Below are 27,472 nucleotides of genomic sequence, written 5' to 3' on the forward strand. Positions count from 1 at the left end.
GCCTAGGATGGTGTGGGTGGGGGGTGGAGGGTGGGGGTATGGTGTGGGGGAAGGAGCAATTGACTGGCAGGACAGAGAGTGACCCTGGCTGTAGAGATCCCACGGAGATTTACTATGTAAACACCAATCACAATAAAATCCTGTCTTCACTCCCAGCCCATCTCTCCAAGTGGGTCTCTCTCAACCCTCCAAAGCTCTGGGTTTTTAAACATTTACCCTGGCCTCTACTCTCTCTCTCGGTGTTCATCTCTGCATATCACTGTCTCTTTCATTCCTTTTTCTGAGTCTCTTTCTTTTTCTAAGCCTCTCCTCTCTCTCTCTCTCTCTCTCCCCCTGCTCCTTTGCGTAATTTGTCTCTATTTCTTGCCTCTTTCTTGCTTCATTATGCTCCCTTACCTATCTTATCTTTCCATGTCTTTTTTCTCTCCAGGCCTTGATCTCTCATCTCAGTCTCTCCGTGTGTCTCTGTCTCTGTTTGCAGCTCTTCTTTCTCGTCCTCCTATGTCTTCTTTCCGTGGATCTGTGTCCTTGCCTCTCTGAATATCATCTCCGATCTTCCGTCCTCTGTTCTCTCTTTCCCCCGGCGCCCGCAGATCTGAAGGACCTTCCTCAGTCACCACACTCTCTTGCTCTCAGCTCTTTCTCGCTTCTTTCTGGCACGTCCAGAGGCTCCTGGCATCGGTATAGGAGGTTAGTCTCCCCAGTTTACAGATATGGAAGCTGAGGCTCTGGCTGCTGGTGCCAGGCTCCCATCTCTGGGTCTCTTCCTTCCACCTACACGCCATGCTCTTGTCCCTGAGGTGCCCGTCAACCACCTGATCTGGCCGGGGCCCGGGAACTAGCACCTCGGACAGCTCCTGGAAGATGCCGGGGCGGCCGGGTCGTCCTTCTCGCGAGCTCAGGAGGAGCAGCCTTAGTAGTAGAGCGGAAGTCTCGCGAGAGTGACTGCTGCAGGCAGTGGCGGCGCGGGCGCGCGCAGAGACGGCCTCGGGCGCGCGCGCGCGCGCGCTCCCCGCCCCCAGCCCGGAGCGGCTCGCGGCCGGCTCCGTGCCGCATCGCTCGGGTGCAGCGCAGCTCAGCGCAGCGCGGCGGCCTTTCGGCAGCCGAACGGCCGCGGCAGGTGAGTCTGGGCATGAAGGCTGGGAGGAGAGCTTTGCAGGGAAGCTGGGCGCGGGGCGAGAGGAGTGGGGGTCGCTGGCTGCAGCTTTGTTCCTCCTACACTTCGCCTTTGGATGCAGGAAGAAGGCCGAACTGCTGGAGAGGTGGGAGTGGAGGTGACCTTTACTGTTTGGGGCTGGGGGAGAGCGCTCAGGGCGCACCCAGGCCCCCCAAGCCCCCCAAACCCCCCCATTCCCATCTGTGGCTCCCGCAGAGGGAACTGGGCCTTTGGGTGACGTCAGACTCTGGATCTGGAGCCTGAGCTTTGGGCCCTCCATCCCCCCCCAGCCCCACCTGGCGTTCCCTGGAAACCGGCCTTCTGGAGATGGCGCACGCGGCCGGGGATGGGGGCGACTGGAAGGGGGTGCCCGTGGCTTCCTTTGGGCCTTTCCTTCCAACTAGCGCCTGCAGGTGGACCCGGGTTGACTTCCCTCACCTCCCTCGGGCGGCCGACCTTTGGATGGCGGACCTCAGCCGCCCCAGGGTTGCGAGGCGACGGGCGTGCTGGCCCAGGCCACCAGGCGGGCTCCATCAGGGCTTTGGGTGGTGAGTTGGGGGCGCCGGATTTGGCTCATTTCAACGCTGGCCGGAGTCGGTCACGAGGATGGAGGTGAGGTGTTTGGGAACCGATCCTTGTCCCCCGTCTCGGGAGCTCCTGGTCTGGGGGTTGGGGGAACCAAGTAGAGACTGGGACTAAGCATTCACTGTCATAGGCGGCTTAAACCGGTAATGTCCCAGCTTCCCGATAGGGAGGTCAGTGAGGGCCTGGCAGACTTTCCCAGGGACACAGAGAGAAAGGGAGGCGACAGCCAGCGAATAGGAGACTTCCAGAGGTGATGGGATTTGGGTGGGAGGAGAGGCAAGAGAGGGCATTCCAGGAGAATATATGGGCAAAGGCACAGGGATGAAAACGAGCACAGCTGTTGGGGGCTGAGCCTGGGAGCTCAGCCATGTGACTGCCCATGGGGTGGTGGAGTCTGGAGAAATTTGCAACCTGTCCCCTACACGTTCTGCCTCACGGAGCAGGGCTCTGAAAGAGGGAGATGGTTCTTGCAGGGGCATGATTGGCAGAGAGATTTTGTTTGGGGCTACACAGGTCTTGCTAACTTAGGTTTGTTCTGGGCTTGGTGAGCCTTAAGGCAAACTCTCTAGAGCTGAGAGGGGGCTGTCTCTGGTGAATGGGCCCCTGAAAGAGGGTCTTAGGTTTAGCAAACCCCTTGGAGAGTTAGTGGGGTCCCAGGAGGGGAGTTCTAGAGAGAGACCTTGGGCTCTGTGGCTATTTCTTTAACCGTTTCCTGAGTGGCCACCTCCAAGCAAGTTCCCCAAGTCACCTCCCCTCTCTGGGCGTCTCTTTCTAGCACCTTTCTCTAGGGATGAAATAATAGGACTAAGTAGTGACCTCCCTTGAGGATCCTCCTTGTTCTAGTTTAGAGCATCCCCCCGTTCTTCTCCCTCTTCCTTTTCCTTTCCTCTCCCATCCCTGTGCCTCCCTGTCCCTGTCCCCACCCCTTGCCCCCCACAGCATTTCCTTTACAGGCTGCACTTCCTTCCCTGCTGCCAGCCGGGAGTTTCGGAAGGTTTCCCGGAGGAAGTGTGATATAGCAGGTTTGACAGCAGCTTTGGGCTTAATCTGATTGGGGGAGGGCGTTAATTGCCTCCCTCCCACCCATTGGGAGAGTGTCCAAGTCTTAAGCAAGTATATGGATTGACCGTGCTCTGTGCTGGGTCCCTCCTGGAAACTCCATCCAGGAGGGAGTGAGGAAGAGATTATGGGAGAAGACGTGAACACTTAGTGCCCAATGACTGACTCAAAATGTATGCAGCGGGATGCAGAGCAGTGATTTTTGGAAAGGCTTCCCAGAAGGGGTGGGATGTGAGAAGGTAGCAGGACTTAGAGGAGCTGATAGTGCTGCCAGTTTAGGGGCACTGGAAGCAGAGGGGGTGGCTAGACATGATCTCCTGCATGAGGCTGGGAGTGTAGGAGGCAGGTCAACCTGTGAGCAGCCAAAGGTGGTGGGGAGGGAGGTTTGTAGCTGACTGGCACAAAGCCTTGAATGCCAGGCAAAGATCTGTAGGAGGCTACTGAACAGTCATCAGTAGGACAGGGATAGCATGGCCAGGAGACTGCCGTTTTCTGAGGATTATTCATAGTTCTGGGATTTCAGGGCTGAAGATGGGGCTAGGAGTGGGATGAGGGGATTGGAGGTAGAGCAGGAGGGGGAAACTTCCATCTTAGCAGGTTGGCTCTGGGCAGCAAAAAGGAATCACCATTTCTGTGCCAGGGATGAGGGGCCCATACTGGTGAGCAGGGAGCCCTGGAGTTAGCCCTAGGGCTCTGGACTGATCTGAAGCCAGGCTTGACCCTCGTCTGCTGCCAGAGGCCTCAGTCTCCCCACTGTGGGGCCTTCTGTCCTAGCTTCACAATAAGGAATGGAATACATTATAGTCAGGGTTTCATGAACAAAATTCAGGTAGTATCTGCTATCTTATTGATAATTAAGGAGGCGTTTCCCTAGGCCTACATCTTTGGAGGGATATGTAGCCCCCATCCCCATTATAAAAGATTATCAGTTGAGCAGATTGCTAATGCTTCTGTTTTGTAGTCTATGAACTTTGGTTTGGCCGGTGTGGTGGCTCATGCCTGTAATCCCAGCACTTCAGGAGGCGGAGGCGGGTGGATCACCTGAAGTCAGGAGTTGGAGACCAGCCTGGCCAACATGGTGAAACCACGTCTCTAGTAAAAATACAAAAATTAGCTAGGCATGGTGATGCATGCCTGTAATCCCAGCTACTAGGGAAGCCGAGGCAGGAGAATCGTTTGAACCTGGGTGGAGGAGGTTGTAGTGAGCTGAGATCGTGCCACTGCACTCCAGCCTGGGCAACAGAGTGAAACTCCATCTCAAAAAAAAAAAAAAAAAAAAAGAACTTTGGTTTGCAGAGGCCAGTGATTGCTGTCTTCCCCACCAACCCCTCACCCCCCATTTCAAAGGCTTCCCGGAAACAAAGGCAGAGAAGCCTGGAGCCTTGCATTTCTGTGACCCTAGTCTTTTACCACCCTCTCAAGCCCCAGATTCTCTCTGCCCTAACCTTTATATACAAACAAGGCAGCTTTGCCCTGTGCTCTGCTTTCTGCTCTGAATTATTCATACTTTGCTGCACTGACTTCTCTGGAACTGTAAGCAGACTTTTGGGAGATTGTCTGGGACCAGTGACAGGGGTTAGGCTGGAGCCCAGTTAGGGAGGAGACTCCTCCTTTGAGGCCCCTACGTTCTAGTTGTTTTCTCCTCTCCCTCTGCTTTCTTGTTTTCCTGGAGGTCTTTAGTGCTGGACCACAGTCTCCCACTCCACGTCCCATTGTCTCAGGGGAGGTAGTGCCTCTTTCAGTCACCATTTTAACCAACTACATCTGAATGTGGTCCTCATTGGCATGTGGCCACCTCTGAAATCTTAAACTCTAGTATTTCTCTCTGACCACAGTCCAACTAATGCTTTATGTGCTCTGACCTCAAGGAGACCTCTAGTTCTCAGACACCTCCATTTTCTCCATCTCATGAATTGCCTCTTCTCTGTTCTTTCTGAACTCCATGCCCTCAACCACTGTGCCACTTTGGCTGTGTGTCACCTGAGCTGCCGGGAAGGGTCTCCAGTCTCAGCCATCCCTCCATCACTTATAGAAACCCCTCTCCTCATTCCCATCAGTTCCCCCTTCTATTCCATGGGAGGAGTATTCCAAACTGGACTACTCTTCCCAGGCTCTTTGCTCATGTAGAGGGTGGTCGGGGTGTGTGTGGGGGAGGTGGAACCACCCCCATGTTTTCCCGAGGCGGAGCTTGCAGTGAGCTGAGATCGCGCCACTGCCCTCCAGCCTGGGTGACAGAGCAAGACTCCATCTCAAAACAAAAACAAAAAAACAAACAAACAAAAACAAAAATAAAGAAACACAAAAATTAGCTGGGCATGGTGGTGTGTGCCTGTAGTCCCAGCCACTCGGGAGGCTGAGGCAGGGGAATCGCTTGAACCCAGGAGACGGAGGTTGCAGTGGGCCGAGATCGCACCAGCGCACTCCAGCCTGCTGACAGAGAGAGACACTGTCTCAAAAATAAATAAATAAAATAAAACACTTCCTGATTGCCATATCAACTTGTCACCTGACTGCTTCATGGCCATGGACATTGTTGACCCAGTCGACCAGTCATTAAAAAGATTGAGATAGATCTGTATTCATTAACATGAAAAACTTTCACGAGATATTGTTGAGTGGAAAAAAACAGGTTATAAAACAGGGTGTGTAGAATGATCTCATTTTTGTCATATATGATTCTACATACGTTAAAAATGAAAGCCAACAAAATCCACCAAACCTAAAGATCAGACTGTTAAACGAGTGGCATCTGAGAAGGTGGATTTTGGGAAGACTTTTCTACTTTATGCACTTAGATTTTTTTTTAATTGCATATATTTTTACACATAGCTAAAAAGCAGCATATTAATTAACTAATTAGTTTAGAGATGAGGTCTCACTATGTTGCCCAGGCTGTAGTGCAGTGACTATTCACAGGTGCAATCATAGCTCACTGTAGCATCCAACCCCTGGGCTCACACAATCCTCCCGCCTCAGCCTCCTGAGTAGCTGGGACTACAGGCACACGCCACCGCGCTAGGCATATTTAAAAAAACCTTTAAGGCCATTTTTTTTTTTTTTGAGAGGGAGTCTTGTTCTGTCCCCCAGGCTGGAGTGCAGTGGCACGATCTTGGCTCACTGCAAGCTCTGCCTCCTGGGTTCAAGCGATTCCCCTGCCTCAGCCTCCCGAGTAGCTGGGACTACAGGCCTGCCACCATGCCCGGCTAATTTTTTGTATTTTTTAAGTAGAGACGAGGTTTCACCGTGTTAGCCAGGATGGTCTCAATTTCCTGACCTCGTGATCCGCCTCGGCCTCCCAGAGTGCTGGGATTACAGGCGTGAGCCACTGCACCCAGCCTTTTTTTTTTTTTTTTTTGAGGAGAAGAAGAATAAAATCCTTCAGTGGCTCCCATGACGCTGAGGACAAAGTCCAAATACTGCCCATGGCCTTCAAGGCCAGGATGACCTAGCCCCATTTACCTTTCAACTCCATTTTGCCTTTCCTTTGCTCCCTTCACTTTGAGATTCATCCTCCTTCTGCCTCTTTCGTTCCTTAAGTATGCCGTGCTATTGCTCTTCTGACCTTCACACCTGCTTTCCTGATTCTCTTTTCCTAGCCAACTCCCTATTCCTTGTTAAAAATTCAGCTCCAGGCTGGGCGCGGTGGCTCACGCCTGTAATCCCAGCACTTTGGGAGGCTGAGGCGGGCGTATCACGAGGTCAGGAGATCGATACTAGCCGAGACCATCCTGGCTAACACGGTGAAACCCCGTCTCTACTAAAAATACAAAAACAAAATTAGCCGGGGGTGGTGGCGGGTGCCTGTAGTCCCAGCTACTTGGGAGGCTGAGGCAGGAGAATGGCGTGAACCCGGGAGGCGGAGTTTGCAGTGAGCCGAGATCGCGTCACTGCACTCCAGCCTGGGCGACACAGCGAGACTCCAAAAAAAAAAAAAAAAATTCAGCTCCAATATCTATGAAGCCATCCTTGACTCCTGTAAGACAGACCAGGGAGGTGTTCTGTGTTACCACAGCTTTCTGAGTCTGCTCTCCCAGAGTGCTTAGGCTGTGTCAGAATTGCTCCTTGATTTTGCTGGGTCCTGTATGCTTATCTCCTCCCTCTCACCTTCATCTTGTCTCCTCTATCACAGAGAATATTGCGCTAGGTGCAGTGGCTCATATCTGTAACCCCAGCACTTTGGGAGGCTGAGGCGGGTGGATCTCTTGAGTCCAGGAGTTCAAGACTAACCTAGGCGGCCAGGCAACTTGGCTCATGCCTGTAATCCCAGCACTTTGGGAAGTTGAGGTGGTGGATCACGAGGTCAGGAGTTCGACACCAGCCTGGCCAACGTGGTGAAACCCCGTCTCTACTAAAGATACAAAAAATTTGCCAGGTGCGATGGCACGTGCCTGTAATTCCAGCTACTCGGGAGGCTGAGGCAGGAGAATTGCTTGAACCCAGGAAGCGGAGGTTGCAGTGAGCCGAGATCATGCCATTGCACTCCAGCCTGGGCGACAGGGCAAGACTCGGTCTCAAAAAAAAAAAAAAAAAAAAGACTAACCTGGGCAACATGGTGAAACCCCATCTCTACCAATAAACAAAACAAAAAAATTAGCTAGGCGTGGTGGCACGCACCTGTAGTCCCAGCTACTTGGGAGGCTGAGGTGGAAGGATGGATTGAGTGTAGGAGGTTGAGGCTGCAGTGAGCTGTGATTGCAGCACTGCACTCCAGCCTGGGCAATAGAGCGAGACCCTGTCTCAAATAAAAAATAAAACAAAATTGAACGCCTGTGAAAATAAAATAATAAAACAGAAAATTGAAGCAGACATCCAGGATGCTCTTGATGCCCATCTAAGACCTCAAACTTGCCTGCATCTGCTTGGATCCCGTTCGGCTTCCCACCTGTTAGGATCAAGGCTTGTCTACCTCCTTGCACTGGTGCCCCTGTGTCTCCCTCTTCACGGGCTTTGTCTATCAGGTAACATCTGTCTCTACTGTAATTGCAACCTTTTTATGTATCCTACACATCTCTGGCTTATTTCCATCTTAAATGACCCCCAGCTGCAGCCCTCCCTGGGCCCTCTTCCTACCCCTATATCCTACCCAGGTAGTAAGCTATCTTTATTCTCTCTGTATATTCTCAGCCAGGTTTCTCTATCACTACTGTCACCACCAAAATTATTCTTGCTGGATTCACAGCTGACTTGATGCTGTTAGTGTCATGAACACGTTAGTACTGGTAGTGCCATCCTTTCACATGGGAGCCCTCAGTGGCATTGTCACATTTGTCCAATCTCTGCCTCTGGCTATGGAGACTCCACACTCTCTGGGCTTTCCTCGTGCCTCATCAGCTGCTCCTTCTCATTCTTCTCCAACTATCCTATTCTGCTTGACTTTTTTTTTTCTGCTTAACTTTCTTGACTTTTTATTTTTTTGAATAGGTAATACATTTATACGATTTACATTTCACAAAGATGTTCCAAATTTTGTCAGTTCTAAGATGAACATTTTGATATTTCTGAAAACATTTTCATGTCTGTGTTTTAAAATTTCTGGCATCTTACAGTTACAAATTGGCTTTTTTTTTTTTTGGAGATTGAGTCTGGCTCTGTCACTCAGGCTGGAGTGCAGTGTGGCATGATCTCAGCTCACTGCAACCTCTGCGTCCTGGGCTCAAGCTATTCTCCTGCCTCAGCCTCCTGTGTAGCTGGGATTACAGGCGCACGCCGTCACACCGGGCTAATTTTTATATTTTTAGTAGAGACAGAGTTTCACTGTGTTGGCCAGGCTGGTCTCGAACTCCTGACCTCAAGTGATCCGCCCACCTCCGCCTCTCAAAGTGCTGGGATTACAGGCGTGAGCCATGGTGCCTGGCCTGCAAATTGGCAATGTTTTTCCTTACTTTTGGTCAATAAAATAATGGTCTGTCTTAAAACTGATGATGTCATCAATTATATGGAAATGGTATAAAGTTATATAGTAAATATTCTGCTTCCCACCTACTCTATATTCATTCAGTTCCTTTGTTCCCCAGAGAGCCACAATTACCATATTTTTTTCTTGATATTCTTCCAGAGATTCTTTGTGCATATATTGTCAAATACAGATATGTATATTTCACCCCACTTTTTATTTTGAAAAATTTCAAAGCTACAAAAAAGTTTAAAGAATAGGGCAATGGGCTGGGCATAGTGACCTCATGCCTGTAATCCCAGCACGTTGGGAAGCCACGGCAGGTAGATGGCTTGAGCCCGGGGGTTTGAGACCAGCTTGGGCAATGTAGCGAGACCTCGTCTCTACAAAAAATAAAAAAATTAGCTGGGCATGGTGGCGCACACCTGTATTCCCAGCTACTTGGGAAGCTGAGGTGGGAGGATTGCTTGAGCCCAGGAGTTCGAGGCTGCAGTGAGCTATGATTGCACCACTGCACTCCAGCCTGAGTGACAAAGTGAGACCCTATCTAAAATAAATAAATAAATAAATAAGATAATGCAATGAACAACTGTATACCCTTTTCCCATCAATTATTAACATTTTGCAACATTTGCTTTATCTTTTATTTTTACTTTTTTTTTTTGAGATGGAGTTTCGCTCTTGTTGCCCAGGCTGCAGTGCAATGGCGTGATCTCTGCTCACCGTAACCTCCGCTTCCGGGGTTCAAGCGATTCTCCTGCTTCAGCCTCCTGAGTAGCTGGGATTACAGGCATGCACCACCATGCCTGGCTAATTTTGTATTTTTAGTAGAGACAGGGTTTCTCCATGTTGGTCAGGCTGGTCTTGAACTCCCGACCTCAGGTGATCCGCCCGCCTCGGTCTCCCAAAGTGCTGGGATTACAGGCGTGATTCACCATGTCTGGCCTATTTTTACTTTTTAGAGACAGGATCTTGCTTTATTGCTCACGGAAGGCTCGAACACCTGGGCACAAGTGATCATCTTGCCTTAGCTCCTCATGTAGCTGAGACTACAGGCACACACCACCATGCCTGTTTCTGCTTTATGTATGTGTATAAAATTTTTTTGCAGAACCATTTGAAAGGAAGTTACAGACCAAACACTGCTTCTAAAGACCAGCATGTGTCTTCTAAGAACAAAGATGTTCTACAGGCCGGCATGGTGGCTCACGCCTGTAATCCCAGCACTTTGGGAGGCCAAGGCGGGTGGATCTCTTAAGCCCAGAACTTCAAGATCAGCCTAGGCAACATGGTGAAACCTTCTCTCTGCAAAAAATACAAAAATTAGCTGGGCATGATGGCACGCACCTTTAGTCCCAGCTACTCAGGAGACTGAGACTGGAGGATCTCTTGAGCCTGGGAGATTGAGACTGCAGTGAGCTGTGATTGTGCTGCTGCATTCCTCCAGCCTGGGTGACAGAATGAGACCCTGTCTCAAAAAAAAAAAAAGAAAGAAAGAAAGAAACAAAAACATGCACACACACAATACCCAAGAAATTTAATAGTGAATAGTAGTATCTACTATGCAGCCTATATTCAAGTTTCTCTAGTTGTCCTAAAAATGTCCTTTATAGCTGTGATTTTAAAATCCAGGACCTGGCTGGGCGCGGTGGCTCACGCCTGTAATCCCAGTACTTTGGAAGGCTGAGTCGGGCGGATCACGAAGTCAAGAGATGGAGACCATCCTGCCCAACATGGTGAAACCCAGTCTCTACTAAAAATACAAAAATTAGCTGGGCGTGGTGGCGTGCGGCTGTAGTCCCAGCTACTTGGGAGGCTGAGGCAGGATAATTGCTTGAACCCGGGAGGCAGAGCTTGCAGTGAGCTGAGATCGCGCCACTGCACTCCAGCCTGGGTGACAGAGCGAGACTCTGTCTCCAAAAAAAAAAATCCAAGATCCAGGCTGGTGCGGTGGCTCATGCCTGTAATCCCAGCACTTTGGGAGGCCAATGCGGGCAGATCACCTGAGGTCAGGAGTTCGAGACCAGCCTGACCAACATGGAGAAACGCCATCTCTACTAAAACTACAAAATTAGCTGGGCGTGGTGGCGCATGTCTGTAGTCCCGCTACTCCAGAGGCTGAGGCAGGAGAATCGCTTGAACCGGGGAGGCGGAGGTTGCGGCGAGCCACGATTGCACCATTGCACTCCAGCCTAGGCAATAAGAGCGAAACTCCGTCTCAAAAAAAAAAAACAAATCTGACAGGCTTCCCCATTGCATTTGGTTGCATGCCTCTTTTGTCTCCATTAATTTAGATAAATTCCCCCTGCCAATTTCTGTCTTTCATGACATTAACATTTGTCTCGTAGAATTTCCCACAATCTCAATTTGTTGGATTGTTTTTTCATAATTATTTTCAGATTAAACATTTTTTTGGCAACAGTATTCATACATGACCTTGAGTCCTTCTGTGCACAGCATAGCAGGAGGCACATGATGTTCTTTCTTTCTTTCTTTTTTTGAGACGGAGTCTCACTCTGTCACCCAGGCTGGAGTGCAGTGGCGCGATCTCGTCTTACTGCAACCTCCGCCTCCCGGGTTCAAGCGATTCTCCTGCCTCAGCCTCCTGAGTAGTTGGGGCTACAAGCATGTGCTACCATGCCTGGTTATTTTTTGTATTTTTTGGTAGAGGCAAGGTTTCACCATGTTGGCCAGGCTGGTCTTGAACTCCTGACCTCAAGTGATCTGCCTCGGCCTCCCTCTCTCTTTTTTTTTTTGCTTTGGTTTTTTGAGATGGAGTCTAGCTCTTGTCACCCAGGCTGGAGTGGAGTGGCGTGCTCTTGGCTCACTGCAACCTCCACCTCCCGGGTTCAAGCTATTCTCCTGCCCCAGCCTCTGGAGTAGCTGGAGTTACAGGCGCCCGCCACCATGCTCAGTTAATTTTTTGTATTTTTAGTAGAGACAGGGTTTCACTGTGTTGGCCAGGCTGGTCTCGAACTCCTGACCTTGTGATCCTCCTGCCTCGGCCTCCCAAAGTGCTAGGATTACAGATGTGAGCCACTGAGCCAGGCCCTCCCTCTCTTTTAAAAAATAAAATAATAATGTCACTTTGGACTCATGGATTAAAAAAAAATAATAGTCCATGTGGGCCAGACACTGTGGCTTATGCCTGTAATGCCAGCACTTTGGGAGGCCAAGGTGGGTGGATGGCTTGAGGCCAGGAGTTCAAGACCAGCCTGGCCAACATGGTGAAACCCTGTCTCTACTAAAAATATAACAATTGGCTGGGTGCGGTGGCTAACGTCTGTAATCCCAGCACTTTGGGAGGCCGAGGCGGGCGGATCACGAGGTCAAGAGATCGAGACTATCCTGGCTAACACGGTGAAACCCCGTTTCTACTAAAAAAATACAAAAAAATTAGCCAGGTGTGGTGGCAGGCGCCTGTAGTCCCAGCTACTCGGGAGGCTGAGGCAGGAGAGAGGCGGAGCTTGCAGTGAGCTGAGATCACGCCACTGCACTCTGGCCTGGGCGACAGAGTGAGACTCCATCTCAAAAAAAAAAAAAAAAAAAAAAATTAGCTGGGTGTGGTGGCGGGTGCCTGTAAGCCCAGCTACCTGGCAGGCTGAAGCAGAAGAATCACTTGAACCCAGGAGGCAGAGGTTGCAGTGAGCTGAGATCATGCTGCTGCACTCTGGCCTGGGCAACAGAGCGCAACTCTGTCTCAAGAAAAAAAAAAAAAAAAAAAAGAGGAAAAAATCCACGTGGTTATTACTTTTTATAGTCTATTGTCCCAAATTTGGTTGGTGGTAGCCCTTTCAGACTGGTTCTTGTGTCCTTTTGACTTGCCTCCATTAGTTATTAAGTACTTTCTTCTTTATGATACCACAAGATGTTCCAGGCTAACCTTGTATTTCCTTTTCCTGGCTTGGGACCAGCCATATATATTTTTAAAATTCTGTGTTCATACTGATACCTCTGCTTTGAATCCAACACCACAAGGCTCTTTCTTACCTTTCCGCGGTCTGTATTCTGTCTCCTCCTACAGTGAGAACCCACCTTCCCCAAATAATCAGCACACTGACTCATTTGCCCTCTCCTGTAGTATACAGGCAAAACTTTAGAGTCATCACAGCAGTACCAGCAGTAAGAGTAAACCTGCTAAAATTCATGACTTGTTTGCAGTTTCTTTTTCTTTTTTTGAGACAGGGTCTTGCTCTGTCGCCCAGGCTGGAGTGCAGTGGCGCAAACACACCTCACTGCAGCCTCGACTTCCTGAGCTCAAGTGATCCTCCCACCTCAGCCTCATGAGAAGCTGGGACTACAGGCGCACATCACTATGTTCCGCTAATGTTTGTATTTTTTTTTTTTTTTTTTTGAGACGGAGTCTTGCTCTGTCGCTGGGCTGGAGGGCAGTGGCACGATCTCGGCTCACTGCAACCTCTGCCTCCCAGGTTCAATCAATTCTTCTGCTTCAACCTCCCAAGTAGCTGGGACTACAGGCACATGCCACCACGCCCAGGTAATTTTTGTATTTTTAGTAGAGAACGGGGTTTCACCATATTGGCCAGGATGGTCTTGATCTCTTCACCTCGTGATCCACCCGCCTCGGCCTCCCAAAGTGCTGGGATTATAGGCGTGAGCTACCATGCCTGGCCATGTTTGTATTTTTTGTAGAGACGGGGTCTTGCTGTGTTACCCAGGCTGGTCTCGAACTCCTGGGCTCAAGCGATCCACCTGCCTTGGTGTCTCAAAGTGCTGGAATTCCAGTCATGAGCCACTGCACCCGGCCTGTTTGCAGTTATTTTTGCCCTTGAGGTTTATCTTTCTAAGAGAACACAGAATTACTGTGATCAAGTTATTTGGGCTCTTTTTTTTTTTTTTTTGGTCTGTGAGATTGTTGTCAATTTAAAGTATAGTTAGCTTGATTTGTTTTTGTTTCAGTTTTAGAGTTTGCTTTTCTTTTTGGTTTAAATTTTTGAAATATGGAAGTCATTTTATGTGTACAAGTATATTAAAAAAGCTTATTAATAAGTATATAAAGAATGGAAGTCTCTCTACTCATCCTAGCCCTTCCGTTATGTAGGTGACTATTTCATTACTTTCTGGTTGATTCTTCCTGTGTTTCTTTTGCAAAAATAAGCAAATTCATATGTGCATTCTTACTTCCCCTTTCTTACATAAGGGGTAGCATATGATTTACACTTTTTGTGCTCTGCTTTTTTTTTTTTTACTTAATATATCCTGGAAAGCTTTCCACAGCAGTTTACTGAGCTCATCTTTATTCTTTTTTTTTTGGACATGGTTTTACTCTGTCACCCAGGCTGGAGTGCAGCAGCACAATCTTGGCTCAGTGCAACCTCCACCTCCTGGGTTCAAGCGATTCTCCCACCTCAGCCTCCTGAGTAGTTGGGATTACAGGCTCATGCCATCATGCCTGGCTAATTTTTGTATTTTTTTGGTAGCGATGGGGTTTCACCATGTTGGCCAGGCTGGTCTCAAACTCCTGACCTTAAGTGATCCTCCTGCCTTCGCCTCTGAAAGTGCTGGGATTACAGGTATGAGTCACTGTGGCTGGCCTCTTTTTTACATCTGTATAATACTCTATTGTATGATGTACCTCGTATATTCAAATAGTCACATTTAGGTTGCTTTCAGCATTTTACTAATGCAAATAGTGTCATGTTGAATAATGTATGTGTTTGTCATTTCTTATATCTGGGTAAATGACTAACAGGAGCAGGATTATTAGGTTAAAAGGGAAAATATATTCTTATTATCTTCTCATCCTTTTTTTTAATATGAAAGGTATAACATACAGACTGTTGTACATCTTGCTTTTTTTAACTACTCATGTTTTTGGAGATTTTTGCATATCAGTACCCAGAGAACCGCTTCCTCTTTTTAAAATTTTTAACAGCTGCATTTTTAAAAATAGCTGCGGAACAGTCCATTGTATGACTGTACCATTGGTTTAATCAGTCCCCTATTGATGGTTTCTAATCCTTTGTTATTCAAAACAGTGCCACAATTAATGCACCTGTGTATGGGTATCATTTCCTGATTGTCTCTATCATACCCTTCTCTTTTCTTTTTGTGGTAGATGTTACTGGGTTTTTATATCTGTATTTGATCCCATATCACAAAAGAGCCTGAAGATTGTAATTGCCCGATCTTTTAATCAGGTCCAGAAGAATTTGACGGGAATGCTAGAAGTTTGTGTGTGTGTGTGTGTGTGTGTGTGTGTGTGTGTGTGTGTGTGTGTGTGTGTGCTTTTTTCCTTTGAGACAGTCTTGCTCTGTTGCCCAGGCTGGAGTGCAGCGGTGCAGTCATGGCTCACTGCAGCCTCTACCTCCTGGACTCAAGCAATCCTCACACTTCAGCCTCCTGAGGAGCTGGGACTACAGGCACACACCACCGTGCCTGCCTAATTTTTTATTTTTTGTAGAGATGGAGTCCCACTGTGTTGGCCAGACTGGTGTTAAACTACTGGGCTCAAGTGATCCTCCTGCCTCGGACTCCCAAAATGCTGGGATTACAGGTGTGAGCCACTACGCCCAGCCTGAAGTTTTTATTTTAAAGCAAACTTCTCATGGAAGTCTAACACACAGGAGATTGCATAAGTTGTAACTGTATGCTTGGAGAATGTTCACAAAATCCATACCTTTGTGTATCCAGCACCCTGACCAGGAACAGATGCCGGGCCCCCAGTCGCTGCCCCATCAAGGGTAATACTATCTTGACTTCTAACACCATAGATTTAGTTTTTCCTGTTCCAAAACTTTAAGCAAATTTCTGCCCAGCTTTTAAATGTTGCGTTGCCTTAGCACTTGGTTGTGGACCATTTTCTGCTGTTGACTATATAAATGTCCACCAAAGTTACTGTTCTAACAAGGTGATTGCTGCTTGGTTTCCTTGGCCTTAGCTTGCCAATGATTACTTAGCATGGGTCAGCCAGGCCTCCTGCTGAACTCCCAGGAGCAGAGCATGTTTGTACCCTCCAGATTCCTATAAGACGCCCTGTCCAGGTGTCCCCCAGCATCTCTACCCTGCATGTCCCTAGCACAGCTGCTTGTCCTCCCCTGGAACCTCCGCCTCGTCTCACACAGGCTTGTCATGATGGGTCCCCACCATCCACTTGGGGTAGAGTGGGCAGGGAGTCTTCCAATTGCTCCCTTTCCCCTACTCCTTAAAACCAAGACCCCTTCAAACTTGTCTCCTAAGAGTCTCAGGAAGCACATCCTGCCCACCTTGCCTCTCCAGCCTCATCTGCTGCCCCCTCATTTGCACTCTGCTTTGGCCATAGTGGCTTTCTTTCCCTTATGATGGGTGGCTCATGCCTATAATCCCAGCGCTTTGGGAGTCCAAAGCGGGAGGATTGCTTGAGGCCAGGAATTTGAGACCAGCTGTGCAACACAGCAAGACCTCCTCTCTACAAAATATTAAAAAATTAGCATGGTAGTCTGTCCCTATAGTCTATCTACTCAAGAGGCTGAGGCAGGAGGATGGCTTGAGCCCAGGAGTGCCACTTTACTCCAGCCTGGGTGACAGAGTGAGACCCTGTCTAAGAAAAAAAAAGTGTGAAGTTCCTTCCTAGTGAGGAACTGTCCCTGTACGATGCTTTCCCATCTGCCTGGAAGGCTATTTTGCCTGGGGAACGCCTCTTCATTCTTCAGGTTTTTACTACCACTTGTATTTAATTTCCCTGAGGCTGGGTGTAGTGGCTCATGCCTGTGATCCTAGCACTTTGGGAGGCTGAGGCAGGTGGATTGCTTGAGCCTAGGAATTCAAATTAGCCTGAGCAATATGGCAAAACTCAATCTCTACAAAAAAATATAAAAATTAGCTGGGCATGGTGGTGCATGCCTGTAGTTCCAGCTACTCAGGAGGCTGAGCTTGGAGGATCACCTGGGGAGGCTGAGGCTGCCGTGAGCTGGGATTGTACCACTGCACTCCAGCCTGGGCAACAGAGAGAGACCCCGTCTCAAAAAAAGTTTTTTTATTTAAAAAAATTTAATTTCCCTGACTCCCCAGACCAGATTAGATCACCGTGACATGCTGTGTATGTTTTCACGGTGGCTGTGCTTGCCTTTTGTATGATTACTGCAGAGGTGATTGACTGTTTCATGGGGAGAGCAGGGACCACATCTGTCTTGCTCATTCTCTCTTCCAGCACCATTTAAGTGTCCTAATAAATGAACAAAGGCAAAAGGAGCAAAGGGAGGCTAGCCTGTGACCCAGGCCGAGGCTCAGTCTGTAATCCAAGGTCAAGGAATAGAATGTCACTTGGCTTTCCCTGTATGGGATCCCCTCCCAGGTTCCTTTCCTACCCTTGGATGGGGTTTTCGGAGGGTAGATTTTGTGCCTTGAAGCAGAGGGCAGGAGCAGCTGGTAAGATGCAGCTGGTGGAAGGGTGGCTCTGGGAGGAGGGGAGCTGCCTCCATTGCATTCGCGGTACTGTGAGAGTATGTGCTGGGTCCTGTCCTGGGGAGCTTGCAGCCCAGATGGGGAGTAGAGAGGGACTGGGTTGGGTGCGACCCTGATCTCATCCTTCTCTGGCTTTTCTTTCCTTCCAGTTCAGGACAAAGAGGTGTGGGCAGGCCACTGGGCCGGCTGGTAACATCATGGCAGGTAAGGAGAGGGGCAGGCTGTGTGGGTAGGACATGACAGTGAGCATAGCGTGGATGGCCCTCTTCCTGGTTCCCTTATCTCCCCTAGCCTTTGGAGGCCAGGTTCTTTCCATCTTATTGTCCCCAAGCTTTCCCCACTCTCTCCACTGAGGCCTGTCTGAGAACCTCAACATGACATTGTCTAGCCCTCTGTCAGATCTTTGGTCTTATGGACCAGGAATTGAGCACCTTGATGTCCTTGTCTTACTGTCCATCTGCCTGATTAGCCACATGGGTGGCTCAGCCCTCCTCCCCTCTGTCTCTATTGCTTTCTAATACTCTGAGGCCTTTTTTTTTCTGGTTCAGAAGGCTCAGAGGTATAGAATGCCAGAGCTGGAGGGAACTTTAGGGACCGTGTAGCCCAGCCCCCACTCCAGCAAATAAACTGAGGTCTAGAGAGGGGCGATGATTTGCCCCAGAGCACAGATGCTGAGTGGAGGCTGGAACCCATGTCTGTAGATTCTCACGCATCCCGCTTCCTCTGCCTGGAGCTGCCCCCGCTGAGAGGGTGGTACCTTGAGGCCCTGAGACAGTGTCATTCAGAATTAAAAAACAGTAAATGATGTCTGTCAAGGTAACATTGTTTTTTATTCTGAGTGACACAGTCTCAGGGCCTTTGGCTACTTTGGGATCATCACAGCTGACCCGGGGAGGTAGGGACGGCTGGGTGGGGAAAGCAGAGTGGCCGGTGGCCACAGGGGCCAATGGGGCAGCACAGCCAGGGGAAGGATGGGCATCTTGGATTGTCGGGTAGAAGACTGGAGGTGATGTTGTGCAATGTGTCTCATCCACAGAGAAAGTGAACAACTTCCCACCATTGCCCAAATTCATCCCGCTGAAGCCATGTTTCTACCAAGACTTCGAGGCAGATATTCCTCCCCAGCATCTCAGCATGACCAAGCGCCTCTACTACCTCTGGATGTGTGAGTGCCGTGGGATGGGGGTGGGCCAGGGTGGCTGGAGGAGGAAGGAAGACTGGGCATGCTGGGCAGCGGGGTGGGGTGCCCACAGGCCTGACTGTCCTTCAGTCCCACTTGTGGCATATGCATGGACCATAAGTCTTCCCCTGCCAGGCTCCCAGAGGCTTCTTCCATGGGCCACCTCCCCGACTGGGCCTCAGTTTCCCTCAACCTCCCCCATCTAGGCCTCTCCTCCCTTCCTTCCCCTCCACCCTCTTTTCACAGAGCGTCTGGACGGGGGTCCCTCTCTGCAGTGTAATCCCTGTCTTCTTGCTTCCCCTTTCCCTTCCACTGGAGTAACTTTCCAGGGAACCTCTGGGGACTGTCAGGACCTCAGGACCTGGATTGGGAGAGGAATCCTTCCCTCAAAGCCTTATTTGTCTTGCTTTCTCTGGAAGATTGCTCAGAGAAAGGAGGATTCAACTGGGAGCTGGGAGCTGTGGGATCAAGTTTGCCCAGTCACTGTTCTTCCCAAGCAGCAGGTTCCTCATTTGTAAGAAGAGAGTATTGGCTTGGCAATTGCTGTGGTTCCATGCAGCTCTGTGTTGGGTGGTCTATACCTGTAAGAGTCTAATGTCAGGCACAGTGGTTCACACCTGTGATCCTGGCACTTTGGGAGGCTGAGCCAGGAGGATCACTTGAGGTAAGGAGTTTAAGACCAGCCTAGGCAACACAGCAAGACCCCTGTCTCTACGGAAAATAAAAAAAATCAGGCCTGTGTGGTGGCTCACACTTGTAGTCCCAGCTACTCAGGAGGCCAAGGCAGGAGGATCCAATGAGCCTAGAAGCTTGAGACCAGCGTGGGCAACACAGCAAGACCCCATCTCTTTAAAAAAAACTAGCTGGGAATAGCGGCACATGCCTGTAGTCCTAGATACTCAGGGGACTAAGGTGGGAGCATCACTTGAGCCCAGGAGTTCAAGGCTGCAGTGAACTATGATCATGCTACTGCACTCCACCCTGGGTGACAGAGTAAGAGCCTGCCTCTAAAAAAATAATTAAATAATCTAGAATTCCTTATTTAGAAAACCTTAGCATCAATGTTCTAAGGTTTTAAGGTTGAGAGTGTAAAGGCTTCATTTCTGGTGATCTGTAGCAGGTGGTGGGAAAGGTATCTTCTTTGGCGGATGAGACTTGGCTGTGCTGAGGCTGGTTAGAAGGTACCTCTTAGGCATGTGAGGGGAAGGCAAGCTGGCTATCCTGTGCTGGGTATGAGCCCCAGGAGCCCAAGATACCCGCAGTGTGACTGCAGTTGGGTTCTGCTATGCGTGACACAGCCCTGAGTAAGGCCTTCACTTAGCTGCCTACCTGGGCAGTTGCTTGCACGTGCCGGCAAGGTGGTAAAATATGCTGTCTTTGCAGCAGGTCCCTCATGGCATGGTAGGAAGAGGATGGGGCAGACAGACTCAGTTTCAAGGCCTGGCTTGGCCTTTGAGTGAAGAAGGGATCTCCCACCATGTAACCTGAGAGAAGGGGGGGATGGGACAGGTGTGGGTAAGTCTGTAGATGTTAGGAAGCAAATGAGGAAGGTACCTCTGATGACTTCCACTTTTTCCATCAAATATGATGTAGTGGGGAGAGTGGGCTCACAATGAGGCCATGTTTGTCGACGGAGAGTGAGGACACTCCAAAGAAACCCAGCCCCTAAGATTTCTGGGCCACACACAAAGTTCATTTGACGTTGGCTGATGTGAATTTACAGTCTTCCTCATGGGGTCCCCTTTTTTTCTTAGCAACATTCAGCTCAGGTACAGATGAGAATTATGTTCATCTAGGGTGAGTGTGGCCAGAAGGCAGGGCAGGGGAGGGAATAAGAAAATGAGTAATGAATTATGGAATCTAAGCTGGATAAGGAGAAGAGTGAAGACAGAAAGAAGCTGATGGCTAGAGAGAAAGAGGGGCTGAGCCCATGGGTATCCATTCCAGAGAGGAAGCAGAATAAGTGCAGCAGAGGTGTTTGAGCAAGGGAGCTGGGGCAGGTTGGACTGGGGAGAGATGTTAACCAATATAATAGGTTAGTGTCTTTTCTATATAAAGAGCAAATAAAATCAGTTTTTAACACCAAGCCTTCAGGAGATTTTGGGGCAATGAACAGGGATAGAGGAAATACAGCTGAAATGTATAGGAAGAAATGCCCACTTATTATGAGGGGCCCTGAGATGGGTGACACGGTGGTCAGGCCAAGTTTGGAGGTCACTTTGTCTGACCTGGGCTCTGGGAACTCAACTCCTGGGAACATCTCATCCAGTAGCTGGATTTAAGGGCTATAAATATCTCCTTAAGTCCTCACTAGGCACCCACAGGTGCTTTACTCCCAGGGAAATGTATATAACCCTTGAGGTGCTTAAGGTTCTATTCAGAAGACAGGACCACAGATGCCTGGCTGTTTGAGGCCATGATTGAGCCCTCCTTCCTTTGTTTATTCAGCAGGTCTTTGTGGACTTAGCTTTGTTTTCAAGGAAGGGAGTGCCCTTATGTTAGATAATGATGTGCGTGTGTGTTAGTACCAGCATTGCTTTTATCTGTAAATCTTTGAGGTCCCTGCTGGCCGTGACTCAGTGACACTGTGCCTCCTAGTTCAGCTAGATGAGGTGGGGACAGAGGAGGGGGAGCCTGGGTCCTGTTCTTGGGGAACTTTTAGTCTGGTTGATGGGCTGGGATTTATATCTGGGGAAACTTGAGAGCAGCCCAGGTCTGTAGAAGGTCAAAGGGATGGGAGATGATGAGGTTGCAGTAGCAAAGGAAGCCTTCTTCAAGGAGCCGGCATTAGAGTTATCTAAGAAATAGATTAGATAGCTGGGCACAGTGACTCACACCTATAATCCGGCACTGTGGGAGGCCAAGGCAGGTGGATCACCTGAGGTCAGGAGTTCGAGACCAGCCTGGCCAACTTGGTGAAAACCCATCTCTGCTAAAAATACAAAAATTAGCTGGGTGTGATGGCAGGTGCCTGTAATCCCAGCTACTCAGGAGGCTGAAGCAGGAGAATCGCTTGAACCTGAGAAGTGGAGGTTGCAGTGAGCCGAGATCGCACTACTGCACTCCAGCCTGGGCAACAGAGCGAGATTCCATCTCAAAAAAAAAAAAAAAAAAAGAAATAAATTAGATAAAGACCGAGATTCCAGCCGCCAATGCCTGCCCCATTTAAGTGCAAGGTAGATGGCACAATGGCTAGAAGAGATGTTTCCACAAGGCCTTTTATTTTTCCCTTTCCATGCCCCTATCTCGAAAGAGAAAGTGTAAGGTCGGTTTCCCATGTCTTGGGCTTGGTGATTGCTGTGAGTCTGGGAGGGTCAGGGGCTGAAGCCATTCTTATAAGGACAAGAGCATTTCTACCACCCTGAGGCTTTGGGGCCTTTCCAAGGGGCTTGCTGAACAGAAGCTCTGGGTTCTGGAGGCTGTGCTCTCCAGATTTCTCAGGAGTGGGTGCTAGGGTTGAGGGGTGGGGGTTGGTTCGAGCTCCCAGCTTGCATTCTTACAGTCTTTACTCCTCTGTGTGTGTATGTGTGTCTCATGTGTCTCTGTATGTATTTGTTGGTATGGGTTGTGGGTCTTTTGTGTGGGTGTGAATCTGTGAATGTGTCTGCATCTCTCTGTGCTTGTCTGCGCTGTTGGCCTGGCTTGATTGTGGGTCTCTGTTGCGTTACTGGTGTGTGTGTGCCCATGTCCGGGTGCTCATGTGTCTCTCTATGGGCCTGGGTGTCTGTCTCTATGTGTGCATGTGCTCCTGGGCCTGCAGTGAACAGCGTCACGCTGGCCGTGAACCTGGTGGGCTGTCTCGCGTGGCTGATCGGAGGCGGGGGAGCCACCAACTTTGGCCTCGCCTTTCTCTGGCTCATCCTCTTCACACCCTGCTCCTACGTCTGCTGGTTTCGGCCCATTTACAAGGCCTTCAAGTAAGTGGTTGGTGCTAACCGCAGTGCCTAACCGTCTCTGCCTGTCTCCCCTGTCTCTTCTCCATATCTTTTCTCACTTCTTTTTTTTTTTTTTTTTTTTTTTACCCTCCCCCAAACTCACTTTCCCTTGTTCACCTTTGGCTCAGATTGCTAGGTAGGGCTTGGGCTTTCTGGGGGTGCCAGGTTGAGGTGAGAGGGCTGAGAGTTAGTTCCTTTCCTCCTTGCTCTACCCTTGGGTGGGGGAAATATAGAGAGACCAAGCCTATGTTTTCTTCTGTCATCCCCTTCCTTGGGCAGCTGCATGTTAAATTTTGCCTGTGGGGCTGCCTGTCTTGGTGGAGCTGCCCATCCTAGTACCTGTGGGGCTAGCTGACTTGGTGCCAAGGACACCATCTATCCATGTGCCAATGGGACCAGCCAGCCATGTACCATTGACACTGTTCATGTGCAATGAGGTCATCCAACTGTGTGCCAAAGGGAACACCCATCCACGTATCCGTTGGGCTTGCTGTCTTGGTGCCAGTGGGTGTCTACCTAGTGCCAAATGGCATTTTCAATCTTTGTGCCAATGTGAGGATTCATCAGTTTACCAAGGCTATCTGTCTTGGTGCCAGCAGAATATCCATCTCAATGCTAATGGGGCCTTAAATCTCTTTGTGCCAATCAGGCCATCCATCTAAGTGCCAATTAGCTACGATTTTGGTGCCAATAGGGTGTCCATTCTAGTGCCAGTGAGACTTTCTATCTCTGAGCCTACGGGACCATTCATCCATGTGCCAGTGGAGCTAGCTGTCTTGGTGCCGTTGTCCATCCCCTTGACAATGAGACTGTTTATTCCTGCCTCAATGGAGCCATCTATTTCTATGCCAATGAGGCCGTCCATCCACGTACCAGTGGGTGGTCTGTTCATGAGGAAATCCCTCCCTGTGTAATGTTGCAACACACAGGTCTACCACATGGAAACTTGCAAAGATGTATGGGTAAAACTACCCCATTCAGACCTCTCAATTAAGGCCTTTAAATGTCTTCTGTCTATTATGCACTTAAACTTGGAAGGGCTTGGGGGCCTTGAAGGCAGGGAAGCCCTGGCCCTCTGCCCAGGTGACGGGAGCCACCTCCTCTGCCGCAGGACTGACAGCTCCTTCAGTTTCATGGCATTCTTCTTTACCTTCATGGCTCAGTTGGTCATCAGCATCATCCAGGCCGTGGGCATCCCAGGCTGGGGCGTCTGGTAAGAGGCAGGGGTGTGGCCTGGGGCTGGCAAGGGTGGCATTGTGGGTGTATCTTTTGCTTACCTTTGTGTGCTAAGCTGCCTAGCCTATGGGGCCTGAGTGATGGGTTGTTGGGAGAGTGAGAGGATTCGGGATAGTGTAGTAGTACAGCCATAGCATCAGAGGGAAGGAGAACCTGGCAGTGGTTTCTTGGGGGCTGAGGGGTGTCAGGGATTATAGGAAAACCTGGGGGAAGAAAGTGTTGTATCTGAAGAGCACCTCTGAGCCACAGGGAAGGGGTCTTCCTGAGCCACTGGCACAGGCTCTTTGGGTATCAGTAAGATGGTCCCTCTGCATCTAGTGATATGTTTCCTCCCTGTGGCTATGAGATGGTCCCTTCCTCTAGCGGGGGGCTCCTGGGCACCTCTTGTTCTGCCCGCAGCCCAACATTGTCCTCCCTGCAGCGGCTGGATTGCTACCATCTCCTTCTTCGGAACGAACATTGGCTCGGCGGTGGTGATGCTAATTCCCACTGTCATGTTCACAGTGATGGCCGTCTTTTCCTTCATCGCCCTCAGCATGGTACGTGGTCCCCTCAAGGGTGAGAAGGTGGCCTTGGGAAGGGGCCATGTTCTGAAACAAGCCCTCCTCCAAGTTACAAGAGGATCCCGAGGTCTCCAAGGGACTCACTCTGGAACGGCCTGCAGGACTCTCCTACAGAGGCATTCATGGGGAGGGAGCACTGTTTTTTTTTACAGATGGGTCCCATCTATTTCCTGGATGGGCTGCCTTTTCTCTTTGATTAACCCTTCTTTACACTCTTTTTCCTACAGGTTCATAAATTTTACCGGGGAAGTGGGGGGAGTTTCAGCAAAGCTCAGGAGGAGTGGACCACAGGGGCGTGGAAGAATCCACACGTGCAGCAGGCGGCCCAGAACGCAGCCATGGGGGCAGCCCAGGGTGCCATGAATCAGCCTCAGACTCAGTATTCCGCCACCCCCAACTACACGTACTCCAATGAGATGTGAACCAGCCACGCCTACCAGGTGGCAGAGCTGGGGCCATTGGGACAGGGGGCTCAAGCCACATCGTCATTTGTGGTTACCAAGCAGGGTTCCCCCTTCCCTTTTCTCCTTCCCTACTTTGTACAAAGGACCAGAGTTATATATATATATATATGTATATGTATATGTCTGTCCCCCAGTCCCCACCTTTCAGATTCTGCTCTTGGCACTCAGCTGTGGGCTGCACGTGGAGCTGTCCCGTGCGGTAGTAGCTGTGTCTGTGTCCCCTCGTGAAATAGTGTGCAGTGGAGGTCTCTTGTTGTGGTGCTAGATGTGTGTTTAGAGCTAAACCAGCCCCCACCCCCACCCTCCACCTGCCCCTCTTGCCTCTGGCCCCTCTGACCCTGGCCCAGGGACCCCTCACGGGGCCAGAGGATGCATAGCAGAAAGACTGGCCCCTTCCCAGGGTTATGAGCTGGAACTGTTTCTACTTCTTCCTGGGAAGTAACAGTACTTAGCACTCTTGGTGGTGGGTGAGAGGGTGCAGGCCAGGGATATTCCCTTGCTCTTTTCATCCCTCCAGGCCTCCCCTCCTTCAGCCTCCTCCTCCCTCATCTGTTCCCTGATGTCACATTCCCTGTGCTATCTTCCCTTGCCCATGGTCTGTCTGTCCCTTTCCTATGTAGCTTTTCTTTGTCTTCCCCAAGGCTAAGTGTCCCAGTTTTATCCGCTCCTGAGACTGAGCCCAGATCCCCAAATCTAATCTGATTTACAGTTCAAGGAAGCTGATGGGGAGCTGGGCCTTACCCCTGATGTAGGAGGGGCACACAGCTGGGGGTGCAGAGCCCACCTGGGTACCTGACCCCCAGGGGATGAAAATGTAGGGGTGAGTCTGCTTGGGCCTGAGAGTTTGATCTGCAGGGGCAGGCTCGTCTTTTCTCTCCCCTGCCTTCCCCTCCTTCTCTCCCCAGAGCCCCCTTGAGCCCCTCTGCCTATGTCCCTCTGCCTCCTCCCCATGCCCCCAGCTGCTGTGGCTTGATTCTCCTACCCTGATCCCACCATGTGCCAGGTGGCATCTGCCTTACTGCCTTCCCTGAGGAGTTGGGACGTGCTGGGCAGTTGTCAGATGTAAAGGCACAGCTGGAGCAGAGGGCATGTCAGTAATGGTTGGTCCCTGGGGGAGGTCTGGCTGGCTCCAGCACACTGTGGCATCTAGGTATCTCTCGGTGACTGTTGGATTCCTGGGAGCAGTAGCTGTTCTGTTTGGATCTGGTAGAAGGGACAGGGCTCAGAGGGCTAGGCATGGAGGGAAGGTCAGAGGAGAAGGCAGGCAGGGCCCAGTGAGAGGGGAGCATGCCTTCCCCCACCCTGGCTTGCTCTTGGTCACAGGGCAGTTCTGGGCACTTGAACTCAGGGCCCAAGCAGAAGCACAGGCCCAGTCCTGGCTGCAAGCACAATAGCCTGAATGGGATTTCAGGTTAGGCAGGGTGGGAGGGGAGGCTCTCTGGCTTTAGTTTTGTTTTGTTTTCCAAATCAAGGTAACTTGCTACCCTCTGCCTACAGACCTTGGTCTTGGCTTGTCCTCACCCAGTCGGAACTCCCTACCACTTTCAAGGAGAGTGGTTTTAGGCCCGTGGGGCTGTTCTGTTCCAAGCGGTGTGAGAACATGGCTGGTAGAGGCTCCAGCTGTGTGCGGGGCCTGAAGGGGAGTGGGTTCTCACCCAAAGAGCATCTGCCCATTTCCCACCTTCCCTTCTCCCAACAGAAGCCTGCCTGAGCTGTTTGGACAAAAATCCGAACCCCACTTGGCTACTCTGGCCTGGCTTCAGCTTGGAACCCAATACCTAGGCTTCCAGGCCATCCTGAGCCAGGGGCCTCCGGAATTTCTCTTCCTGATGGTCCTTTAGGTTTGGGCCACAAAATGTAATTGCCTCTCCCCTCTCCCATTTTCTCTCTAGGGAGCAATGGTCACAGTCCCTGGTACCTGAAAAGGTACCTAGGTCTAGGCCCTTCTTCCCTTTCCCTTCCTCTCCCCTACCCCAGACCTTTGGCTCCCTTTCCCTTCTCTCTCTGGTAGCTCCAGGAGGCCTGTGATCCAGCTCCCTGCCTAGCACCCATGACCTGTTGGATGTTACCTCCAATCAGTTTCCTGTCCTACCTGCCTCTTTGGCTCGGACCTATATGGCCACGCTCTGGCTCTACCCTTGGGAAAGCCTGATCCCAGTGTGTGGCCCAGCTTGTTCAGGCCCTGGGATGCTGCATCTCCAGGCAACTATGCACTTTCCCGGGGAGAGAACCAGTATGAGAAGTGGGGGCAGGGCACACATTCATGTTTGTAGGAAGGTCTGGCCTGGGGTCGGGTGAAGGAGGGCCCAGGTCAATCCTGGGGTCTCAGTGACCTGCTTTGCCATTCTCCTGGTGCCGCTGCTGCTCCCTATTTCTGGAGCTGGACGTTCCCCAGCTGGCAGTTGAGCTGCCTGAGCCAATGTGTCTGTCTTTGGTAACTGAGTGAACCATAATAAAGGGGAACATTTGGCCCTGTGTGTTCTGCTGTGTCATGTGTCTTCCTGTGGGCTTGCGTGGAGCCTCACAGCGGGCTGTGGGGCCGGGGCTTGAAAGTATGGGGGCTGGGTGGATCTGTGGTCTGTCATTCCCCGAGACCTAGAGCCATACGACTCTGAGGCAGCCTTCAGTAGGTGATGAAATTGCCACCTAGGCCCCCTGCCTTGGGAGGAGGAAGTGGAAGAAGCAGGCTGGATCAGCAGGGCGCGGTGGCTCACGCCTGTAATCCCAACACTTTGGGAAGCCGAGACGGGCAGATCACGAGGTCAGGAGATCGAGACCATCCTGGCTAACACAGTGAAACCCCGTCTCTACTAAAAATACAAAAAATTAGCTGGGCGAGGTGGCGGGCGCCTGTAGTCCCAGCTACTCGGGAGGCCGAGGCGGAAGAATGGCGTGAACACAAGAGGCGGAGCTTGCAGTGAGCCAAGATCGCGCCACTGCACTCCAGCGTGGGCGACACAGCAAGGCTCCATCTCAAAAAATAAAGACACAGGCTGGA

General features: G+C 50.4%; 1 protein-coding gene across 3 annotated transcripts; it reads left to right on the top strand.

The window, feature by feature from the left end:
* The first annotated feature begins 950 nt into the window (after positions 1–950).
* SCAMP5 (secretory carrier membrane protein 5) lies at positions 951–26,951 on the top strand. 3 transcript variants are annotated; one of them, XM_063652769.1, is made up of 8 exons: positions 1,021–1,120; positions 13,124–13,191; positions 17,246–17,300; positions 18,133–18,261; positions 22,037–22,193; positions 23,323–23,424; positions 23,869–23,986; positions 24,238–26,951. In XM_063652769.1, exons 3-8 carry the CDS (start codon positions 17,294–17,296, stop codon positions 24,430–24,432), a joined length of 708 nt encoding a protein of 235 aa, XP_063508839.1. In that variant the 5' UTR covers positions 1,021–1,120; positions 13,124–13,191; positions 17,246–17,293; the 3' UTR covers positions 24,433–26,951. The 3 variants fall into 3 exon arrangements, with proteins under 3 accessions (XP_054307406.1, XP_063508839.1, XP_063508838.1); XM_054451431.2 differs by lacking the exon at positions 13,124–13,191 and having other exon boundaries at positions 951–1,120; XM_063652768.1 differs by lacking the exons at positions 1,021–1,120; positions 13,124–13,191 and adding an exon at positions 1,749–1,768.
* Positions 26,952–27,472: the final 521 nt, after the last annotated feature.

Source organism: Pongo pygmaeus, chromosome 16 (genome assembly GCF_028885625.2).
Source record: "Pongo pygmaeus isolate AG05252 chromosome 16, NHGRI_mPonPyg2-v2.0_pri, whole genome shotgun sequence".
Taxonomy (NCBI): domain Eukaryota; kingdom Metazoa; phylum Chordata; class Mammalia; order Primates; family Hominidae; genus Pongo; species Pongo pygmaeus.